General features: G+C 41.0%; 1 protein-coding gene across 1 annotated transcript in view; it reads right to left on the bottom strand.

Annotated features, from left to right (window-relative positions):
* Positions 1–21,360, bottom strand: part of scube3 (signal peptide, CUB domain, EGF-like 3) — a gene marked incomplete at both ends in the record, with an annotated part of 106,997 nt that overhangs the window by 67,024 nt on the left and 18,613 nt on the right. Inside the window, 3 exons of the mRNA XM_083895117.1 lie at positions 1,119–1,253; positions 10,272–10,397; positions 13,321–13,443. Of these exons, the coding sequence (XP_083751243.1) occupies positions 1,119–1,253; positions 10,272–10,397; positions 13,321–13,443 (384 nt within the window). The remainder of the gene's footprint in view (positions 1–1,118; positions 1,254–10,271; positions 10,398–13,320; positions 13,444–21,360) is intronic.

Here is a 21,360-nt window from a genome sequence, read left to right on the forward strand (position 1 = left end):
CATTTTCTCTGGTGTAACTTTTCAGAGCAATGAAGAAATTTACTTAACAAAGTACAATGGGCAGAGTACAATGTGAAACCACAAAGAGAGAAGCATGCTTTGTAGCTCCTTTTTTTTCATTTTTTTTTTTTTAATACACAGAGCTGCTCTGGAAATACAGAGAAACAGACGCGAATTAGGGCTCGGCAAACACGGCCAAAAATCTCACCACAATAAAACGTTTTTCAAATCGGTCGATATTCATAATTATCGTGATAAAAAAAATATGACGTTTAAATATAAAGTTGATTTAGTTTAGTTAATTATGGTTGTAAACGTTTTCATGAAAAAAAAAAAAAAAAATCACAAATCTCAGTGTGATTTTATTATTTTTGTTTGATTCTGAAGAAAATTATATTGTCATATATTGTTAGTGAATTACTGCACAGTCCCGATATATCATTTTGTGCCATTTTTTTAAACAAACTAAGCTACAAACTTCAACCTGGTTCAACCATCTGAGAAAACTGCTGCAGGACAGCACACAGAAATCCGCTCATTTTCCCAAACTCTTACTTTACTTGAGTTACAGCTATGCATGTCCGCAGCGCTCCGGTATCTGATGAGTAAGCCTAAGAGCAGGTTGGCTCCGTACTTGCTGCTGTCACGTCTCCGTCCCACAGGAATGCTATAAAACAAGAGGTGTGTCTGCCCGAGGCTACTCCTCTAATTGTTTTCTCTGCTCTCAGCACCCTGTGGGCCACTCTCTTACCACGACACCTTAAAACGCTGCCAAGCCCGAGATTGGTTCAATTTGAAAAGGTGGGTGGAAAACAAAAACAGATTTATCCCCTATTTTTCTCTTTATTCCCCTCAGTCTGGAGACATTTGCTTTCGCTCACCTTTCCTTTGAGCCTATTAGCGCCGATGCTATTCTGAATTTAAATGTGGACCCAACGTGAGCGGTTCAAAAAGGCCTTGAGCTGACGATCCGAAATGTTATTTTAAATAATGAGCTTCTGCCACAGACATTAATATCCAACTAAAAGTCAACTGAACAAAATGCATCCTGCTATTTTCCATAGTGTGAGTGTGTGTGTGTGTGTGTGTGTGCGTGTGTGTGTGTGTGTGAGATTAACCTTTAGGTCTTTGGATGCAGGTATGCTGGTTGTCACTCAGGAGGAATCCTTCTCTGCAGCGGCACTCGTAGCTGCCCATCATGTTGACACAGATCTGTTGGCATCCGCCGTTGCCCTCCGAGCACTCGTCCACATCTGCCAGGATACAGACAAATTCAAAATTAATAAGATTACTTCAAGACGAAACAAATACGGCACAGAGTGCTGTTTGTCTGAAGACAGAACAAGACCCAGTGGATGAATAAGTAGCAGTAAATCAGAAGCAGATGTGGAAATGTAAAAAAGTATTTTATCCATTTACAAGTATATACGGTATAAACAGTATATAAAACAAAAGGTTCCATATATATTGATAGAATGTTTAAGCACTGTGAAAAAAAAAACACTTAATTGCTATCAAATGCTTCAGCTTAACATTTTCGATTTGTTTTAAAACCACATTTAACTTCAACTCATCTTTAAATATCTGTTCTCACAATAATCTTGGTTCATTCTTAACCAACCCCACTTACAGACACAAAGCATCATAAAATTAATACATTTCTCACTATTTAGTAGTAGATAAATCCGTAGAAACAGAAAACACAAAAAAAAGCACCCTGGATGATTTTTAAAAGCTTAGAGGAGGTCGTCTTAATCTGTCTGTGTCGTAATAGTGATCGGACATGGCAGCACACCAGAGGTGCACTAAAATCCCCCAACTGTGTGGCACTAAGCCATAAAAATGCACAGGCTGCACAATCAACCATGGCAAATGGGGAACTTGATACACCTGGGTCAGAGTACCTGCTCATGAAGAGTGAGTGTCAGCCTCATGATGAGAGGAATGAAGGGAGAGGGAGGTCGGGGGGGGGGGGGGGGGGTGTAGATGGGAAAGGAGGTTATCGACTATGAGCGGTGCTAGGTGACAAGCAATTGTATGAATCCACGTCATGGGATGTACAGCATTTATAAATAAAAAAAAAACAACATTCTGTCTGCGGCCTCATTCTGCCACAAACATAAAACTGACCACATGCGACAGTCGCGCTGGTTTCATTTCCAGTGATAATGAATTGTGTTGTGTCCTCGCGGCACAGAACCTTTTCCAAGTCATTGTGTGGACTTGACAAGAAGCAAATGAACAGCATTAGCAGAACAAACGGTTCATCTTTTGGTAAACATGTTTATTCTCAGAGTGAAAGAACTTGCACAACGTCTTGCATACGTCTGTGTCTGTGTCTGTGTCCCTGGAGTCTTGTCCCTCACTACTGACCACAAATGGAACCTTATCCATCCCTCAGCTCGATGCATCAATAATCTGCTGTATACACAAGCCTTTTTTTTTAATAAACCATCATGTGAGACTAATTTACTGTCTATTTGTCCAGTCTGAGAAGGCCTCCGGATTAAGTTTCCTTTCTGGGGAATTCTCGGTCCAAGCAAAGTTAGAAATTAAACTTCACTCCGCCCTTTTTCTACTTTTTCCACACGGAAATTCAGACAAGACACCAAATCTCTCCAAACACTGTGCTTGCAAAGTGGCACATGACATGATTAGACTTAGACGGCACGTCGGGTCATGTCAGGTGAGGTCGACTGCGGGTGAAGCATCAATCCGCAGCCAGGTGGAATAAAAACTCTGCACGGCAAAGTTGAGATTCAGACTACGAGTCGGATCAAAGGGAGGACAATTTGGAAAAAAGAAAGTGCTGAACCAGGTTTATATTCAACTCTGTGGCTGCTTTGGTGTTGACCCCATGGTTTCATCTCTCTATCATGAAAGTGGCAGCAACAGAGAGGAGACCTGTGAGCTGATGAAAGTTGCCAGCAGCCTACAGCTGCACCTTTGCAGATAAACTGTTTACTGGGGCCAAAAAAGCCCAAACTCCACTTGCATCTCCCTCTCACACACATAAATGTCAAAAATGTAAACATGTAAAGGCTATGCAAATAAAAAAAAAAAAGGCCTTAACGCATGCACAAAATGCCCATGAGATAATGCAACCACCTTCAGGAGGCCTGTGGGAATTCTCTCTTTCATACCGTCAGCGCATCACTGAAGGTTTCATTTCCTGATTCCTTTATCCCTTCAAATGAGGCGTCGCCTGTCAGTAGATTTCTGCTGTTTAAATAGCTCCTATAATTGCCCTGTGTTGTGTGCTGGGCAAGGCTGCTGTCCAAAGCAAACATTTCCAAGCGGAAAGGGGTTCTGGCACGGCCAGAAGAAGTGCTCATGTTATTTGGACATTTCTTAAAAATTCTCTTGAGAGGTTGGAAAAAAAAAAAAGTGGCTTAATCAAGTTAAAAGGAGGCTGCCTCACGTCTGAAAAATGAGACGTGTCTTTGCTCTATCCTCGCTTTACTTGAGGAGAGGAAGGGGGGAGGGGGAAAAAAAATGAAAGGTTGAAACGGAGAGAGATTAAGAGAGATTGGTCGTGTTTGCAGAGGCCATGTCCGCTGGTTTCTCCGATAGCCTTGACTGTATATGTAATATTTGGTCTTCTGCAGAGCTTTAGAACCACGTAAACACTGTGGTTTCTTTACAGAAACTCCTGAACATACAGTAGTTTGGAGAAAAGCTAAAAAACGGCTCGAACTTTATTTAAAAAAATGTTCAACATCAATGAGGAGTGAAAAACCACCAAAAAGCCGTCTGTCATCAACCGAGCAACCGTGCATCCAGTCCACAATCTGACAGAACCGTCTCTGTCATCGAGACAGACCAGAGACGAGCGAGCGAGTGAGTGAGTGGACAGACTCCAGCCGCCTCTTCAGGCATTTCATTTACAGGACTTAAGGAGGCATGCTCTCTTTAACAAGGCAGCAAATCGGATCCATGTGAAGTGACAGGGAGCAGAATCATGCGGAGGGGGGTGGGGCTGCAGCGACCGAGCACGCGACTCTGGTAAAAGAACATGCACCGGCTGGGCTTCAGTGACCAACACGTGGCACATTACGCGGCCAACTTCAATTAAAATAAGATCCTCTCTCATTTTAAACCGGATTACACCGTTTTGCTTTTTCTCTGTGTATTTCATCGGGCCACTCGCAGGCGAAGGCAACCGGGTCTGAACCCAGGCCGCAGGAGTCTGGGAACGCGAATGCACTTTCGAAGAGTTTCTACCAAATTCACATCATGTGTTTGAGTGCGAGAGCGACGACAACAACAACAACAACATCCTGAAATGAAGACATTAACGCACTCGCAGTATTAATTAGTCTTAACCGTTTGACCCACCGCGTCGAAACACAGCTGATTCACATCTGCTAAGCAAACACGAACGAAATCTCTGTTTGTGGTAACACTTGATTCTTGAATCAGCAGACCTACATTTGATTTTCACGCTGTTACATAAATACAACTTGAGCAGCTTTGATGGAAATAGTACTCTCCTGACTTTAGGCCCATATCTCCCAGGTAACCACTTATATAAGCACAGAATTAGACTCCAGGTCCAATCTCTCGCTGAGTTCTTTCCTTAATAAAAGAAAAAAACAACAACTATAAGTTTCGATCAGGCTCATGATGCCTTTTCTCTGTTCAGTCTGGAAGTATTTTTTAAAAACTATGGTGAGACAGCCTTATGCCAAGGAGACGAGAGGCCCTGCGCTGCTGACGTCTGATGGCTCCCCGTCTACTGCACGCTCGCATCCCTAAAACCCAATTTCAGTCTTGAGTTTCCTCTCGAAAAACCCTGCCAGTGGGTGCAGCTGGAATTGTTCAGTTCACGGTGCATGAGAACGAACAATCCAGTGAGAAGAGATTGAGATGGTGTTGATGTGGCCTATCCCAAATCCACCCTTAAACTCATCACTCCAGCTCCTCTCCTCTGAACTGTAGAGACTCTCGTGTCCAAACCCAATCCGTGCATGTCAAAACAATAGCAAGGCTGCTCACCGGGGACAGCGCAGAGTTTTTCTGTGTGTGCATCGGCGAAAGTGGGAAGGCTTAAGTGTTCAGTCCCCGGCTGAGGAATCTGTACCATCCTGAAATCCCCTCCGGCTATAATGGAAGATGAGTAAACCAGACCATCGTTACCTGGACTAAACCAAAGAGTTGGAAGTTAAAGGGCACCTCCTCATCCAGGCAACGACGAGACATCCTCTGCCGGAGTGAGGGGTGCGGGAGGTTATCATCGCTGCCATGGAAGAGTGGCCAATGCATTTAAAAGGAATGCTTTTAAAAGGCTGCAGAGCAAATCAGCGTGACACTCTTTGATGACTACTTCCCCCCCCCCCCCCCCCCTCCTCCTCATCTGAACCAGGTCAATAATACATCAGCCTGAAACCTCCTCTTTGATTGGTCAACCTTGCAACACAACCCCAAAGGATTATGAACACAGGGACTCAGAGACTATATATACTTTTGATGATACATAAACTGAGGGCAAAATAACAACAATTCTATAAAGTTAACTAAACTATTAACTGGAGCTGAAACAATGACTCTATTATTAATCAACTATTTCGATAATCGATGAATCGGTTTGGAGCTTTTTTCATTATTAAAACAAGATTTCTGATTGTTTCAGCTTCTCAAATGTGAATATTTTCTTTGTTTCTTTGCTCCACATAAACAAAGAAATCATTAAAAACTGAATCACTTTGGTTTGTGGACAAAACAAGACATTCAAGAGCATCGTCATTTCCAGCTTTGACAAACACTGATCAACGTTTTTTTAACATTTTCGGACATTTTACGGACCAAACGATTAATCGATTTGCGAAAAATAATCGCTAGTTGCAGCTCTACCGTTAACTAGTGCTAACTTTTTTTTTAGTTGCTACACCGAGGCTGTTCTTGAAAAGTGTACTTGATGCAAAGCAGCGATGGCGCTTTCGTGTTATATAGATCATGTTCTGTCTTTGGGGAAGGTGAAAGTAAAAGGGCATTCATTTCCCTATAAATTGCATGGGGAATTGAGCTCTGCTGAATCAATACAAACCAAATCAGTGCCGGTCAATAAAAATCAAAGGAACACGCCGTGTTAAGCCACATGTGTGTGTGTGTGCGATGTGCTTGATGTATGCTCAGTTCCAAAATCAGCTCTGTAGCAAAAAAAAAAGAGCAACATGTGATGAATTAATAATCTAAAGAAAAAATCTACGACAATCTTTCAACAGCTTCTCTGTGGAACATCTCGTCTGCTTCGAGCCCGTCTGTCTCAGAGAGTCACGTTAACGCTGCCGTGTTATTGTGGCCTTTCCACTTTATGGGAGCATAAGAAAATAACTATGCCTCTGCAGCTCCAGATAGAAGTGAAATGTTGTGATTTGTGGTTATGAGGACAGGGAGTATTTGTGCAGATGCTTATGATATTAGGCTACTTGAGAGTTTAATGCACTTGCAACGATAAGAGGCTATTTGGGTTTCTGTCGGACCTCAACCAAAACACGTAGGTCATAAATGTGGGGACGGTGGTGCTACAGTGGGGAACTAACAGTTTTCCTGCATCTGGTTTTCATTGTAAAAAGGATGTGTGTTTTGGATTACACTGACATTGATTCCTCTGTTTTTCCTAAGACTCGAAAAATCCTTTACAGCCTCGCCACGAGGAAAAAAACGAAAGAATGAGGTGATTAAATACCATCCCACCCTCATGATAATAGTAATGACAGTTATAAAAGATGTAATCAAGTTCTTATATGCTTCAGCTCCTCGTGCGAGTTTTGGGACGGCACAAAAGCTCTCCGCGAGGTAAATTATACGGCGAGCGGCGTCGCAGTCTGCACAGACGGAGAGCGGTGTGCTGTGATATTGCATTGCTTCCACCTTGCCGACTTCCTGACATTGTTGTGGGGTTTAAAGGCAGACAGAGGAGGCTTCAGAAACCAGAGCGTCCCCCCCCCTCCCCGCCCCCCCCCCGCGCGACGCACACTGGCAGCATTCTGCTTCATGCTCCGCCGCCTTCTGCCACCGCCCCGTGTCATTATGCTGCCAAAAATGTCCAATTACAAGGAGCGGTGCAGCACGTGCGACAGCGAGCAAACAAAGACGACGTCGGCAGGGATGCATGTGCACCGACCTAACTCAACGTCCCTGAGCTGACAGTCACTCAGCAAAGATGCCAACTGGCTGAAGAAAAGCCTTGGAGGGCTGAGAGCAGCAAGTTATGTTGTGCCACAAAGAATTTATACTGCAATGTTGCCATGAAAAGCTCGGGGAAATAAAATAAAATAATTGGAGCTCGGTGGAAAAACAACGAGGGGTAAATATATCAAAGATCACAGACTCTCTAAACTGAAAGTGAACTTTTTGGAGGATCAGGTGAATGTCTCCTCCTGTGCAGCAGCCTCGGGCACATCTGGTTTTTAAGGGCTCTTAGGGTTTGACCTTGTCTGGGAACCAGCCGTTTAGGCTCTGCACCCCAGGACCAAAGAGAATAATCTTTTCTCAGGGGCCAAAAAAAGGAGCTTAAAACTGGAAGAGGAAGCTGGGGCCTTAAAATTAAACCCCAGCTCTACCTCTTCCTCTCCTCCCTTGTGTTTGTGCTGGGGATTATTCCCTTAGCTCATCAGAGAAGGGGCATTAGAATAAGATTGTTTTTAAAGAAAATTAAGTCTTTCGAGTCCTTTCAGGACTCAAGGCAATACCTGAATGTGTACTTGACAGCTGCAGCTATTGTATAACAATTGGGGAGACATTAGGCCCCGTTTGTTGTGCTAGATGCACAAAGGAATAACTGGTTTAGGTGCTTCAGAAACACAAAATATATTCAAAGACAGACTTCAGTCCTTTTCCGAGAAGCCTCTGTGTTTGATCGCGTGTGTTTCACGGTGACAAATGATATGAAAAGGATCAATGGAAGCAACTCTTTGATGCAACAGCAGCAGCCGCAAATTGCGTCGACACACCTGCACGCAGAGGCAGGAGCTGATCCAGGGTAAAGCAAATGGTCCACGCACAACTGAACGCCGTTGCTAAATGGATTGGAAAATAGCACCACTTTACGAGGATAAGTAATAGAGAGCGAGGGGAGAGAGACAAGAGACAAGGAGACTGAAATGTCAGAAGAAAACATGCGGCACCGTCAAGTCAGAGGAGCAGGTTTATTATTGATCTAAAGATGCCCGAGTTCTCCGTTCTTGTGTATTTTAATCCCGGCATTAAATTGAGTTCTGATACGAGTTGTGTTGCCTTGTGCGCCTGCATGTAAAGGCCCTTTCACAGTGAATGATTAAGTGCTGATAGGTTTTTCCGTCATCACCTCTCCCGCTGCAACCAATTCCCAGCAGCTACGACTCGGTCTGGGTCTGCTGTGATTTCAGTATCAAGTGAAACGGGCGATGCTGACGTTGTAACTGACTGATTTCTGAGGAGCAGCAGCGTGCCACTTTGGAGTTTCGTAAATAAAATGAAAACGAGTGAAAACCGTTCGGGAACAAACGTTAAGACAGAGAGAGAGTGAGGAGGGGTTGATGATTTCTATGTTTAGCAGCTTCCGACTGCAGGAAGAGCAATGTTTTTTTTTCCCCCCCTTCATTTCATAACATTTTAAGTGTAATTCACTCTCTGTCAAGATATATGAATGGCACACTAGTGAAATATTAAACCATGGGAAAGTACGGTCGCCTGATAGTTTACTCGGAGCTCCCAACTCAGGGTCAAGCTCTTCAGAAATTCAGCTATTTTTTTTGTGTAGTGACAAAAAGGTCTTTTTTTTTTTTCCACTTTTACAAAAACACATCCAGGGATTACCTGCTATGTGACACGAGGAAGTAGCTAATAATGTGAAGCAGGGGTCTAATAAGAGCTCACTTCAGCCCTGAAAACATATATTACCATACATGATGTGTTATTATACATGCGGACAGGAGAATTAATGCAGCCACATGGGTGATGTCAGTTTGAATTTTGGCACCTGCAGTTAAATGAACACGCTCTCTTGACAAAATCCATTTACATGACATTTTTCCCCGTATAATTAACCCAGCTGCAGAAAAACAAAAATCTGACACACGCATGGGTTTGCATAGCTATTCTTCTCAGGACACTGCATTGATTTCCAACAGCCTAACCAACACATTATTCCTCACCATAACCATAGCCAGTTACTGCCTAACCCTTGACCTTAAACTAACCACAATTCAAATATTCCTTAGTTACTCACTGCATCATTAGGACTAGGTTTTGTCAGTGTTTATGAGAGAAAAGGACCAAAAGAGGCAACAAATACAAGTACACACACAAAATCACTGGATCAGATATCGGACAGATAAAAATGTAAAATCCGATACAATCCAAAAATCCTACACAGTCTCATGCTTCACTATGCACAGACCATAAAACTGTCAATAAGAATCAGCAAAAGCGTTTTAGCTGAGTCATGTTTGGACTGTTCATTTCCTCTTTTGGGGAGAACAATATTTGTGACACAGTTGGAGACAATTGTGTCTTTGAGATGACTCAGCACAAATGAATGTGTTGTGAACAGCTTCATACGTTCATGAATGGTCTAAAAATGACTGTATCAGACTAATATCTGTACCAATAACACAAGTTTGTGAAACCTGTATCAGGAGCAAAAAGTGGTATGGTCCCATCCCTACACACTCATAGACATGATGCCTTCCCTAGCCCTTTACCTTAACCTTAAAGGGATACTTCACCGATTTGAATGTGGCTTTGTATTGCTAGAATAGCAGTAGTATTTTTTAGAAAATGTTCTTCCCTCCCTCAGTTTAACCCTGACTTGTAAAAAAATCCCTTATCCAAATGTGCCCTACTGTGAGTCAAATGACGCGTTTTTTGCATCACAGTAGGGCAAATTTTGAAAATGGACAACAGATTTTTTTACAACTCGGTGAAAAACTGAGGGAGGGAAGCACATTTTCTAAAAAATACTACTGCTATTCTAGCAATACAAAGCCACATTCAAATCGGTGAAGTATCCCTTTAACCATCACAACAAAATGCCTAACCCTTACTACAACCTTAACCTAATTCAAACCCTAAAACCAGGTCTTAACCCTCAAAAAGCCCTTTTAAGGAGTGACAGAATGTCAGGATCAGCCAAAATGTCCTCACTTTCCCAAAATGACCTTACTCCCTTGGGTTTATAAGTTTGTTGGTCCTCTCAAAGATACCCGAACAACGCTTTTCTTCTTCCAGGCTAAACAACACAACGCAGACATCATTAGACGCTCCCACCACCATCAACACATACTCACCGAGACAGTTGTGCCCATCGTGTGCCAAGCGGAAGCCGTCGTAACACGTGCACCTGTAATTCCCCGGGATGTTGATGCACTCGTGCACACAGCCGCCGTTGTATTCGGTCGCGCACTCGTCGACATCTGCGGAGAAAACGAAATACAAGGACGTGAGCAGGGAGCTCAAATGTGAAATGATCAAGATGACGATCAGCATTAAAGATGCTAGTAGGTGAATATTTGTTGTGAGCACCTGATCTAACGCCCACCAAATAAAAGGAGATAAATCTGACTCTACTTTAGCAGCTTGATACAGTTTGCACTCTTGTCTTTGCAGCAGAAAGACCTGGGTTTGTGACCTGGTTGGAACAAGGGTCTTTCTGCATGGAGTTTGCATGTTCTCCCCGTGTGTGCGTGGGTTCTCTGGTTTCCTCCCACAGTCCAAAAACATGCAGATTTGGATATTAGGCACATTTGACACAATTGACCAGACACTCTTAGAAATAAAAGTGCTAAGTAGAACCGTATAAGGTTCTTCGGGCTGTCCTCATAGGAGAACCCTTTTAGGAGGGTTCCACCAAGAACCCTTTTAAAATCCTTTATTCAGAAAAGGGGTTTTAAAGGGTTCTCTGGAACCTCACTAGAACCATTAGTGTTACCAAGAACCATTGAAAAAACCTTTCTTCGGGAAAGGGTTTTTCAGAAGCAAATGGTTCCAGGTAGAGAACCAGCCCTTGTAGAAGAACCATTTTGGAACCCTTATTTCTAAGAGTTTAGGTATGAGTGTGAGAATGGATGGTTGTTTGTCTCCATGTGACCCTGCGATGGACTGGTGACCTCTCCAGAGTGCACCCCACATCCTTCATGTGGAGGATAGTCTCTAAGAGCACTTGGAGTAAACAGGCATGGGTTCAGAGGTTACTGTTACCTGTTAGTAACAACTCTATTGTTTTCCTTTTAATTGCACCCATAGTCAAGGTTTTATGCCACATTGGATAGTCTTAAATTAGACATAGCAGATTTCCTTGTGGAATTTTAAAGCATCTAAAATGGCACTGTGTCCAATATATATATAAAAAAAACTAATTTCTGGACAATTCAAATATAAAATGTGAAATAAATTTGGCAGGAAAAAATGAGCCCTAAACTTCACGAGTCCTGGTTTCGCTGCAACCGGAAAACAAAATGCACTCAAACAAGCGGAGGCAGAGAGATAAAGACAGAGCGCTGATTGGTATGACAGCCTGAGAGGAGTTGTCTGTTATGGTTACGCTGATGGTCGCGGGGCTTCATATACTGAGGAGACCCAGACCAGGTGAAGTGAGAACACAGCACACTCTTTTCCACTCAGCACATACTGTCCCATTTAGGGCAGAGGATCCCAGTTGTTCAGCTTCCTTTTTGAGGCCATCTCACACAGAGCGTAATTGGACTCGACAGCAGAAGGATGAGACTGCAACAAACACTTTGCTGCTCTCCGCCTCTTAACTTCCCACACATCTATGGCATCACGGCGCACAATTGCCAATCACTTTCCTCCTAAACTTGAAACACCCACCAGGTTGATGATGCCACAATAGGTTTGACTGTGGTTTTTATTCAATGTTTCCGCTGTGTCACATCCTCCTTACCCCTAAACTTTAATGCATAATTTCTCCTTTAGGCAAAAAATCTGGATTTTACTTCAAATGCTCAAAAGATGCAATAACAGCCTCTGCTTGGGTTTATTCAAACATTCATACATCGATTATATGCCAGTTTTTTTTTTGTTGTTTTTAGTGAACAAACCAAAAATAATAATGGCCAGTAATGAAAAACGATCGGAATGGGAGGGTGCATATAGTAGATAATAAAAGAAAAACATTTAAAATGAAATTAAAAATGACCTTAATAAATCCTCTGAATGGTCATTTACTGCTATATTTGTTCAGATAAAAAAAAACCCATAAGACTTGAAAAGGAGACCCCGAATCACAAAAAAAGAGGCGACCACCGAGCCTCAACTCATTCAGACAGATGCTGGCAACGGCTCGAGTTTACACTGAACAAAGCTTTTAGATCAATCAGACTCTCATCTAAATCATCCACTTCACAGACGTGAAGGTTGGACAGGCATGAGGAAATGAGAGAAACGTTTAATTTCAACCGACAGTCTGAAAGCACGCTCCTAAAACATTAGAACCGCTCAACTTAAAAACGTTTGTGTTTCTTTATGCTTTATCAATGTTGTTTTTGCATTTTTCCTTTTTTTTTCTTAAACAAGCCTGAAAACAGCCTCGACCGATCCGTCAGCCAAACTTCAGTTCAGTGGAAACCCAACCTCGCATATATTTTACAATAGAGTCAGTAAAGCAAACTTTTATAACCCACAGGCAGGAGGCCATGAAAAACACGCAGTCAAGTAAATGAAAGAATAATAATAGTGAAAGGGGGGGGGGGGGAGAAATGGCACAGAGAAATATGGTTTTGTAATAATACTAATAAAAATTTGCGGGATATAATGATCCGGAGGCTTTGGGCACGGTGAAAGAGGCAAGAATAACAGACTTGTGTCTGACAGTCTACGAGGGCCTGCCTCTGGGCTGTGGAAATATCCTCGGCTGCTTTGGCAGAGCCTCTGACTGCCACTTCAGCCGCTATCTTAATTCTCTCCTCTAACATGTGCGGGAAATTTACTGCTTCATTTCATCTTGTCACAAAGGAGCACTCCGCACCTGGCTTACACCACCCCCCTCCCTTCCTCCCTCCCTCCGCCCTCTCTTTCTCCGTCCACCGCTCCGCTCCCTCGCCCCTCCTCCCCTCTTTAAGAGAGTCTTAAAGTCTTAATAAGTTGTGGCGAGTGAGACAGAAGCTCTTATCAGGGCTGTCACTGGCCCAGGGGGCTGATGTGCGGCGCGATATATAGAAGAAAAAAAATCAGCACTGGAAAAATGTGGCTGTTAATTCAGTTGTTCAGTAAAGAATCCGGACCGTGTTTCAACAGACGGGAGCAGAAGTTTATGCCTCAAACCACAGGTGAAAATGAGCGCATTAATCCGGCCGCACTTTCTTTTTCTTTTTTTCTTACCTTCGCAGTGTTTGCCATCGCCTTTATAGCCCGACTTGCAGATGCATTTGTATGACTTCAGGGTGTTCTGGCAGATGGCATCGATGCTGCAGTTGTCAAGCGCCTCTGCACACTCGTCCACATCTAGAGAGAAAGAATAAAAGAGAGAAAGGAGGGGGTGAGATGATAAGACTGGAAATACAGAATCTGAAAACTGTTGTTACATTTATACCAAATGTTGAACATTGTGTGCTGTATATGTCCAACGTGAGCAAAGACAAGAACACAAAAACTGATCAATGAACAGAAAAATACATGAAGAAAGATAATAATCAGAAAAAAACGGCAGTCACAAATTCCATCCATCCATCCATCCATCCTTCCATCTTCTACCACTTTATCCTCCACATCGGTCAACGTCAATAAGGCCCCAAAGATTATATATCTATTTTTAATCGATTACTACATTAATTGTCAAAGGTGCCATATGTAAGAATGTGGCCAAAAACGGTTACTACATTCAAATTCAAAATACCGAGGTCTTGTAACTGGCAACCCGTGGTTGCTCGCCAGCTGAGACTCTACTGACCGCAATGATCGGTAGACGGCGGTAGGTGGCGCCACATGCCAAAACATGATTTCAAAACATAAACATGATTTGCAGTCTGCAAAATATTTTTTTAATGCAAATATTTTGACTGTACTGTTTTTTGTTGGTGAGTCCAGTTTGTTATATGAACATTATTCCTGAGTCTCTGTGACATATTAGGAGGATTTTACGGCCAGTTGCTTTAGATTTATTACATAATGCATCTTCAACTATCATCAACATGCATCATCATTGACAATCAAGCATTTTTTTTCATATTTAAAACAAGTTTTCGGATTTTTCCAGCATCTTAAATGTGAATATTTTCTGGTTTCTTTCCTCCACTTGACATAAATAAATCACTCAAACTGAAAAATGTTGGTTTCCGGACTAAACAAGAAATCATTTCGAGGTTTGGGGAAAAGATTTTTTAAACATTTTCTGACATTTTATGGACCAAACAAACACTCACCCTTCAGTTTCTGTCTGCGATTCACTCTACTGAATAAATAAATACATAAAACTTTGCCCAAAATATTTATTAAAAACAAACAATGTCTTGGAAACTGGTTTTTGACTAAGAGCCTTCACTGGACTTCAATGTAATTACAACACAGTGAAATACTGACGAGTGTGTCATCTATTTTTTTCCCCCCCAATATAAATATATTGGACAAACGAAAATGTCGATAGTGCCACTAGAGGAGCATTCAATGTTGTTGTTTCAGAATTTTATGATTCATATCAATAAAACAGAACATGTTTGTCTCAATGTGACGCCACGTGAAAAGTCAGAGGATCACAGATTCTGAAATAGGATCATGAACATGAAAGTCTCTACTCAACTGGGAATATACCGACTGGGATTCATGCTGATTTGTTTTGAGATTAAACTAAATGAGACAATGGTACAACAACAGAACGTTTGTTTTTCCAATAAAATTTCAGTTTTCAACATGTCACGTGGAGGACAAACTCCAAACTTAACTACCAGTCCTTATCCTGAATATCCGATATGTGCAGCATATAGATCATATACAAAAGTGTGCATAGTCTTCAGGGTTCTTCCACAAGCCAAACAGGGAGTAAAAATAACTCACTCACTCACTCACATTCTACCACTTTATCCTCCACATGAAGGTCATCGTACCAATCCCAGCTGACAAAGGGTGAAAGGCACGGTACAGCATGGAAAGGTCACCAGTCCATCACAGGGCCAACAGCCATCCTTAAATATTAAACTTATATATTGTGACAATATCATTTCATGACTTAAATGTTGTGATAATATAGTATTGAAACTAAAATATTGTGATAATATCGTATCGTGACTAAAATATTGTGATATCGTATCGTGACTAAAATATCATGATAATATCGTATTGTGATAATATCGTATCGTGACTTAAATATCGTGATATCTTATCGTGACTCAAATATTGTGATAATATCGTATCGTGACACAATGCGATATACTGTGATAATATCGTATCGTGACTTAAATATCGTGATAATATCGTATCGTGACACAATACGATATATTGTGATAATATCAAATTGTGACTTAAATATCATACCGTGATGTGACTTAAATATCATGATATCTTATACCGTAACTTAAATGTTGTGATAATATCATATTGAGACTAACATATTGTGATATCGCATCGTGACTAAAATATCGGGATAATATCATATATCGTGACTTAAATATCATGATAATATTGTATCGTGACTTAAATATTGTGATAATATTGTGTTGTGACTTAGATATTGTGATATCGTGAATAAAATATTGTGATAATATCGTATTGTGACTTAAATACCGTGATAATATCGTGACTAAAATATCGTGATAATATCGTATCGTGACATAATTATTGTGATAATATCATATTGTGACTTAAATATCGCGATAATATCCCGATGTCCACGCATGTCCAATTTACCAAATTCCCAAACCTCCATGTTTTTGGACTGTGGGAGGAAATCGTAGAACCTTGAGAAAAACCCACGCAAAACCCAGGTCTTCTTGCTGCAAAGGCAAGAGTGCGAACCACGACAACAACCGTGGCCCTGATAAGACTCTGTGAGAGGAAAATGTGCACATATGAGTGAACACCCTTGTGACTGACAGCTGGTGTTGTTCAGTAGGAGCCTGGTTTGCGAACGACTTGCTGCTGCACAATGTCAACATGTCACCCTCCAAATTGCGCGGAGGCTTCAAAATGGGAGTTCAGATTCTCACACAATTCTCACAACCCTGTTGCCACATAGGACGGCGATAGACTGTTGTGCAACCGCTGGACTGAGTTTGAATTATAAAGAATAGAATTGAACAAGATCTGGTTTGCGTGGTGGAGCCCCTAATCCCACCAAATCCCAGTCAACTAGCCCAGGTGTTTGGGATTAACGCCCTGCACACAGGGGAAGGGCATCTTTAAAAAAAAAAAAAAGGTTTACATAGCTTCCAGTATGCACTCTTATCACAAACCCTCGGCAGGAGTCGGCTGATCCCGCTGGGAAACGACCTGCATCTAAACCTCAGAGCTTTAGTACATTGACTTTATCTGGCGGCTCACGGAGGACACGACAACAGCTGAGGAAAGGAGGACAGTGACAGGGGCAGCATTCACTTAACTCTGGAAAATTAGCATCACAAAAGCAAAATCCAATATGCCCATGACAACACCATTGGGCAAACACATGTGGAAATTGCAAAATAACAGTTTTTGCAGGGAGGAACAAAAAAAAAAAAAAGCTGCAAGGTCAGAGTTAATCCAGAGAGTCCAGTTCGCATGCACTCAAGACCCAAAGTTTAGCATTTCACTAAAAGGTTTGCAGATGTTTCAGCCATCGTTGATGTCCGTGTGAAAAACATTTTCGTGTCAGAATCAAGGTTGGTTTAGTCAGACTGTCGGTCCGCACGACCGAGACGCTGGCTCGCTGTGAGCCTGTGCTCGGAGCCGAGGTCTAACATTTGCATGCAAACATTCTCGAAACGAGCTGAAAAAGAAACTGGGACTTTTGAGTTCTGCCCCAGGAGTAATAAACTCCCAATAAAACTCAAAATAACAGCCTAAATACTCCGGCTTGATGGATTACGGTTAAACATTACGGCTTCGCAAAAGAGCGCCTGGGCGCGTGAAGGAGCCGCAGCTAGATTAGACTCGTCGGTAATAACGGCGGGACAGAGAGAACTGAGCGATGTGAAGCGAGTGGCGGCGACACAGGTGTGTCATTTAAAATTATTAACCGACTCAAGACTAGTGCCCACATTCCCTGAGATTGAAAATTGCCCATGAACCAAAGGAGTTTCCTCAGCACAGCTTCGCTCCGTAGCCTACATCACAATACATCATAATAAAATGGTGATTTTTTTTTTTTTAAATGAGTAAAAACGTAGAAATACAAATAGAAATGTCCCTGTGCAGCCACTTACCTCTCAGATAACATTTAGTAAAAAAAAAATAAATAAAGAAAATCGAGAATTCAGAATATGACATTGTCGCATTAGTTCAGTCGGGGAAGATTACTCCTGTTACACGCTTCATTCATAATCTCTCTCACGCTTCAGGTCGACGCGTTCATCAGCTGCTCTTTATCTGCTCAATCGCTCTGCAATGCACCTAAATCATCAATCAATAATCTCTGCGCTGTATTGTATTTTATTCAAATACGTTGCCTCTTTCTGTCTTATTTATCTGCACTCTCTCGACTTCTTTGCAGTTTAATCCGATCGATCGTTCTTCGTCTTTTATAAATCAACCCTAATTCTGGAGCCTTATTTCCTCAGCTTCAGCTGTTCAGCTTCTCCTCCGTCGTCAAGCTCCGAAGACTCAATCGCCACATTGCTTCGGTCAGTTCGTCAACAAATTGATTTCCATTTTTAACCTAATTGAAATACAGTACGACTGTATATTTATACAATCAGATTTTTTTTAATAGGTCATTCCAAATTCCTCTACATTTCTTCTTTTTGAGTCAGACCCTCGGGGGATTATCTGGTGCGCTCTGTATCATTGACCGACTGAAAGGTTAACTTCCAGTTCCACTTCAACAGTTAGGACAGGAAAAGCCTGTTTTCCACCTCAGGAACTTTTCTCATTTACCCGGGATTTTGAAAAAAAACCTCAACACATTTACACCGAAATGACCCGGAGAAAAAAAATCCACCCTAAACTTTCACCTAAGGAAGTACATACTCGCTACTGGGGACTTTTGTTGGGCGTCTACGTCTTGAGCCTGATTTAAATACACTTTCCAGAACATTGAGGAGGTACGGTGGCATTTGTTTCCCCAGGTAAATAAATTCCATAAAAGTTCTGGGAAATGTTGGTGGAAAAGAGGACTAAACCAAAAAAACACATTTTCTTCAAGCGCTCTCTGATACAATTACAAACCTGCCCAGTTCCTGGGACAGTGATCAAATCTAACATATCCATCACCACTGTGCACCAGTTAGCATGAGCCTCTTCTACTGTTACTGTTTCCATCATCCAAAAGCTTTATCTTTAAAACATCTGTCCACAACACAATATATCACATGGCTGGTTTTGTCTTGGCTCACCTCCCATGCAGGTGAAATATCGTCAGTGACGCTGCGACAAGGCAAGAAACTGTCTGAGCCGAGAGCTGAGAATGACCTTTCAATTCTATAATCGTATACATTTAAACGTGCCATATGTAAGAATGTGGCCAAAAACAGTTACTACATTCAAATTCAAAATACAGAGGTCTTTTAGGTTTCGTATTCTGACGTAACTGGCAACCCGTGGTCGCTCGGCAGCTGAGACTCTACTGACTGCAAAATATTTTTTTTAATGCAAATATTTTGTCTGTACTGTTGTTGTTGGTGAGTTCAGTTTGTTATATGAACATTATTCCTGAGTCTCTGTGACATATTAGGAGGATTTTACGGCCAGTTGCTTTAGATTTATTACATAATGCACCTTTAAGGGAACTAAAATGTCAGAAACCATCTCATGCCACAGGTCCTGTAAAAGCACAGGACACAGTGTAGAAATTTATTAATCATTAAGCGTATTCAATTTCTTCGCTGGTTCTGGAAGCATTCTGGTTTTTTACAGTTGCTTGAATTACCTACAGATCCTGTGCTGAAGTCTTTGGGGTTTTTGTGTTGAATTCATCAACTGTTGCTTGGAATTCGCTTGGAAACCTCAACCACTTATTGATGGTTTTTTTTGTTATAATGTGACTGATTTATTTCATATGATTTGAAAAACTTAAAAACAAAGGGGAACAGCAGACCCAATAATATGTGACGGGGTTAAAGAAGATTGGCGCGTTCCGATAAATGCTGACGTACATATTTTTTTGCAGCTTGTGTGTCATGTTTTTTTGAAGTAGATCATTTTTATTAATAGGCACCGTTTCTGAGGATCAAATGTTTGCCTGTTCAAACATGTTGAAAAAGTCAACAACTTTCATACGACTATAGCACCTGGGATAGTTTGAGCTCATTTCTTTTGCTAAGTTTCCACAAAGCTATTTAATGATGCAGGGTCCTCTCTGAGCACTCTATTGATTTATATTATGTGAGAACAATATCAATTCACGTGAAGAGCAGCCCGGGTCCTATCTCCTTACGGTCTGTCTTCCAAGATAAGAGCAGGAGAGGTCAGGTGAGGAAGCGTTTTTCAATAGCGGAAGTATTAATCACGGCGAAAATATCGGTCTTATTGTCAGCTTTCTTTGTGCCAAGTCTCGGCGGTAATTAATATTCATTATGACAGAAACTCAAAGAATCCCTCCTTTCATCTTGTAATTTATGTTTCCAGCTGCGGCATCAGTTCACCGTCGCTTCCTGGTCTGCTTGCATGCTTTTACTTAGACACACACACACACATTCTTGTACTTGCTGCATACTGAGGACCAGCATTTCCACTTTATAAATCAACACAATTACAAATATCTACTTCATGAATGACATCTACAAAGAACTACTGTTTGCAGTACCATAAAATGTCTGCAGGTGGAGCCCCAGAGCAAAAAGGGCTGGAAAACTTTTTCGATATTATTTTATTTTTTAAATTTTTGGTCCAACATTTTACAAAAACGTCATACTATACTATGTCAACCAAAATTTAAAAAAGAATTTGACAAAAATATTTTGGTCCAAAATTTGACAAAAACGTCATACTATAGTATGTCTCCCAAAATGTGAAAAAAAAATTGGACCCAAAATTTGAAAAAAAAAATTGACCCAAAATTTGAAAAGTAAATTGACCCAAAATTTGAAGAAAAAAAATTGGACCCAAAATATTTGGTCCAAAATTTGACCAAAAAAATGGGATCCAAAATTTGAAAAAAAAAATTTTGTCCAAAATTTGAAAAAAAAAATTTGTCCAAAATTTGAAAAAAAAATTTTGTCCAAAATTTGAAAAAAAAAAATGTCCATAATTTGAAAAAAAAAATTTGGTCCATAATTTGAAAAAAAAAAAATTTGATCCAAAATTTGAAAAAAAAAAAAATTGGTCCAAAATTTGAAAAAAAAAATTGGGTCCAAAATTTGAAAAAAAAATTTGGTCCAAAATTTGAAAAAAAAATTTTGGTCCAAAATTTGAAAAAAAAATTATGGTCTAAATGTGAGAAAAAGTCGTCCAAAATTTAAATTTTTGACAAATTGAGTATAGCATGTTATAGCAACCTAAGGAAGTGATTTCAATGAAAACAAAGTGAGGACCGGCCAAAATGTCCTCACTCCGTAAAAATGACCTCACTTTGTTGGTTAAAAACCCTCATTGGTCCTCAGTATGCCGCAAGTACAAGAACACACACACACACACACACACACACGCACATACTTTTCATACATAGATACAGATTTTATAGATTAACACGTCCTCTGTACGTTGAACACGCTGTTTTTCCAGAATGAAATATTACAGCAAAACAAGACCATAAAGTATGTCTAAGTTACTTTGCTGTGCATTTCAGAGTCTGAACAAAACACACATACCACATTATGTAACTGCTGCTTCCTCCTCAAAACAAATCCCCGATCAATCGATCAATAATAGATGACAAAACTACACTACAACTCCGTCTTTGTGAAGACGTGTTCCAGACGGCTGAAAGCAGAGAGGAAATTGACAACAGCATCTCTGTGTTTCCTGATTTCGGGAAAATATGACAAACACAATCTCGTCTAAGTCTTATTTTGGGATTGCAGTAACCGTTTGAAACCTCTAAATGGCGCTGTTGTACATATTGTTCATACATCCTGTGTACGATAAGTTGTGACTTATTAAAGGGGGGATGAAACATCGTGATTGACAGACGACGCCGAGCCCCTTATTGGTCGAGAAGGACCTATTCTCCAAGAGCTGAATCCTTTAAGAGGGACATGTGGAAAAAGAACTAATAAACACATAAGACATCAATTCTATTGCCTTTGGTGTGAGCTCCACAAAATAAAGATTAAGTCATCATGGCACGCATATTACAAT

This window comes from Microchirus variegatus (assembly GCF_963457635.1).
Source record: "Microchirus variegatus genome assembly, chromosome: 9".
Lineage (NCBI taxonomy): Eukaryota > Metazoa > Chordata > Actinopteri > Pleuronectiformes > Soleidae > Microchirus > Microchirus variegatus.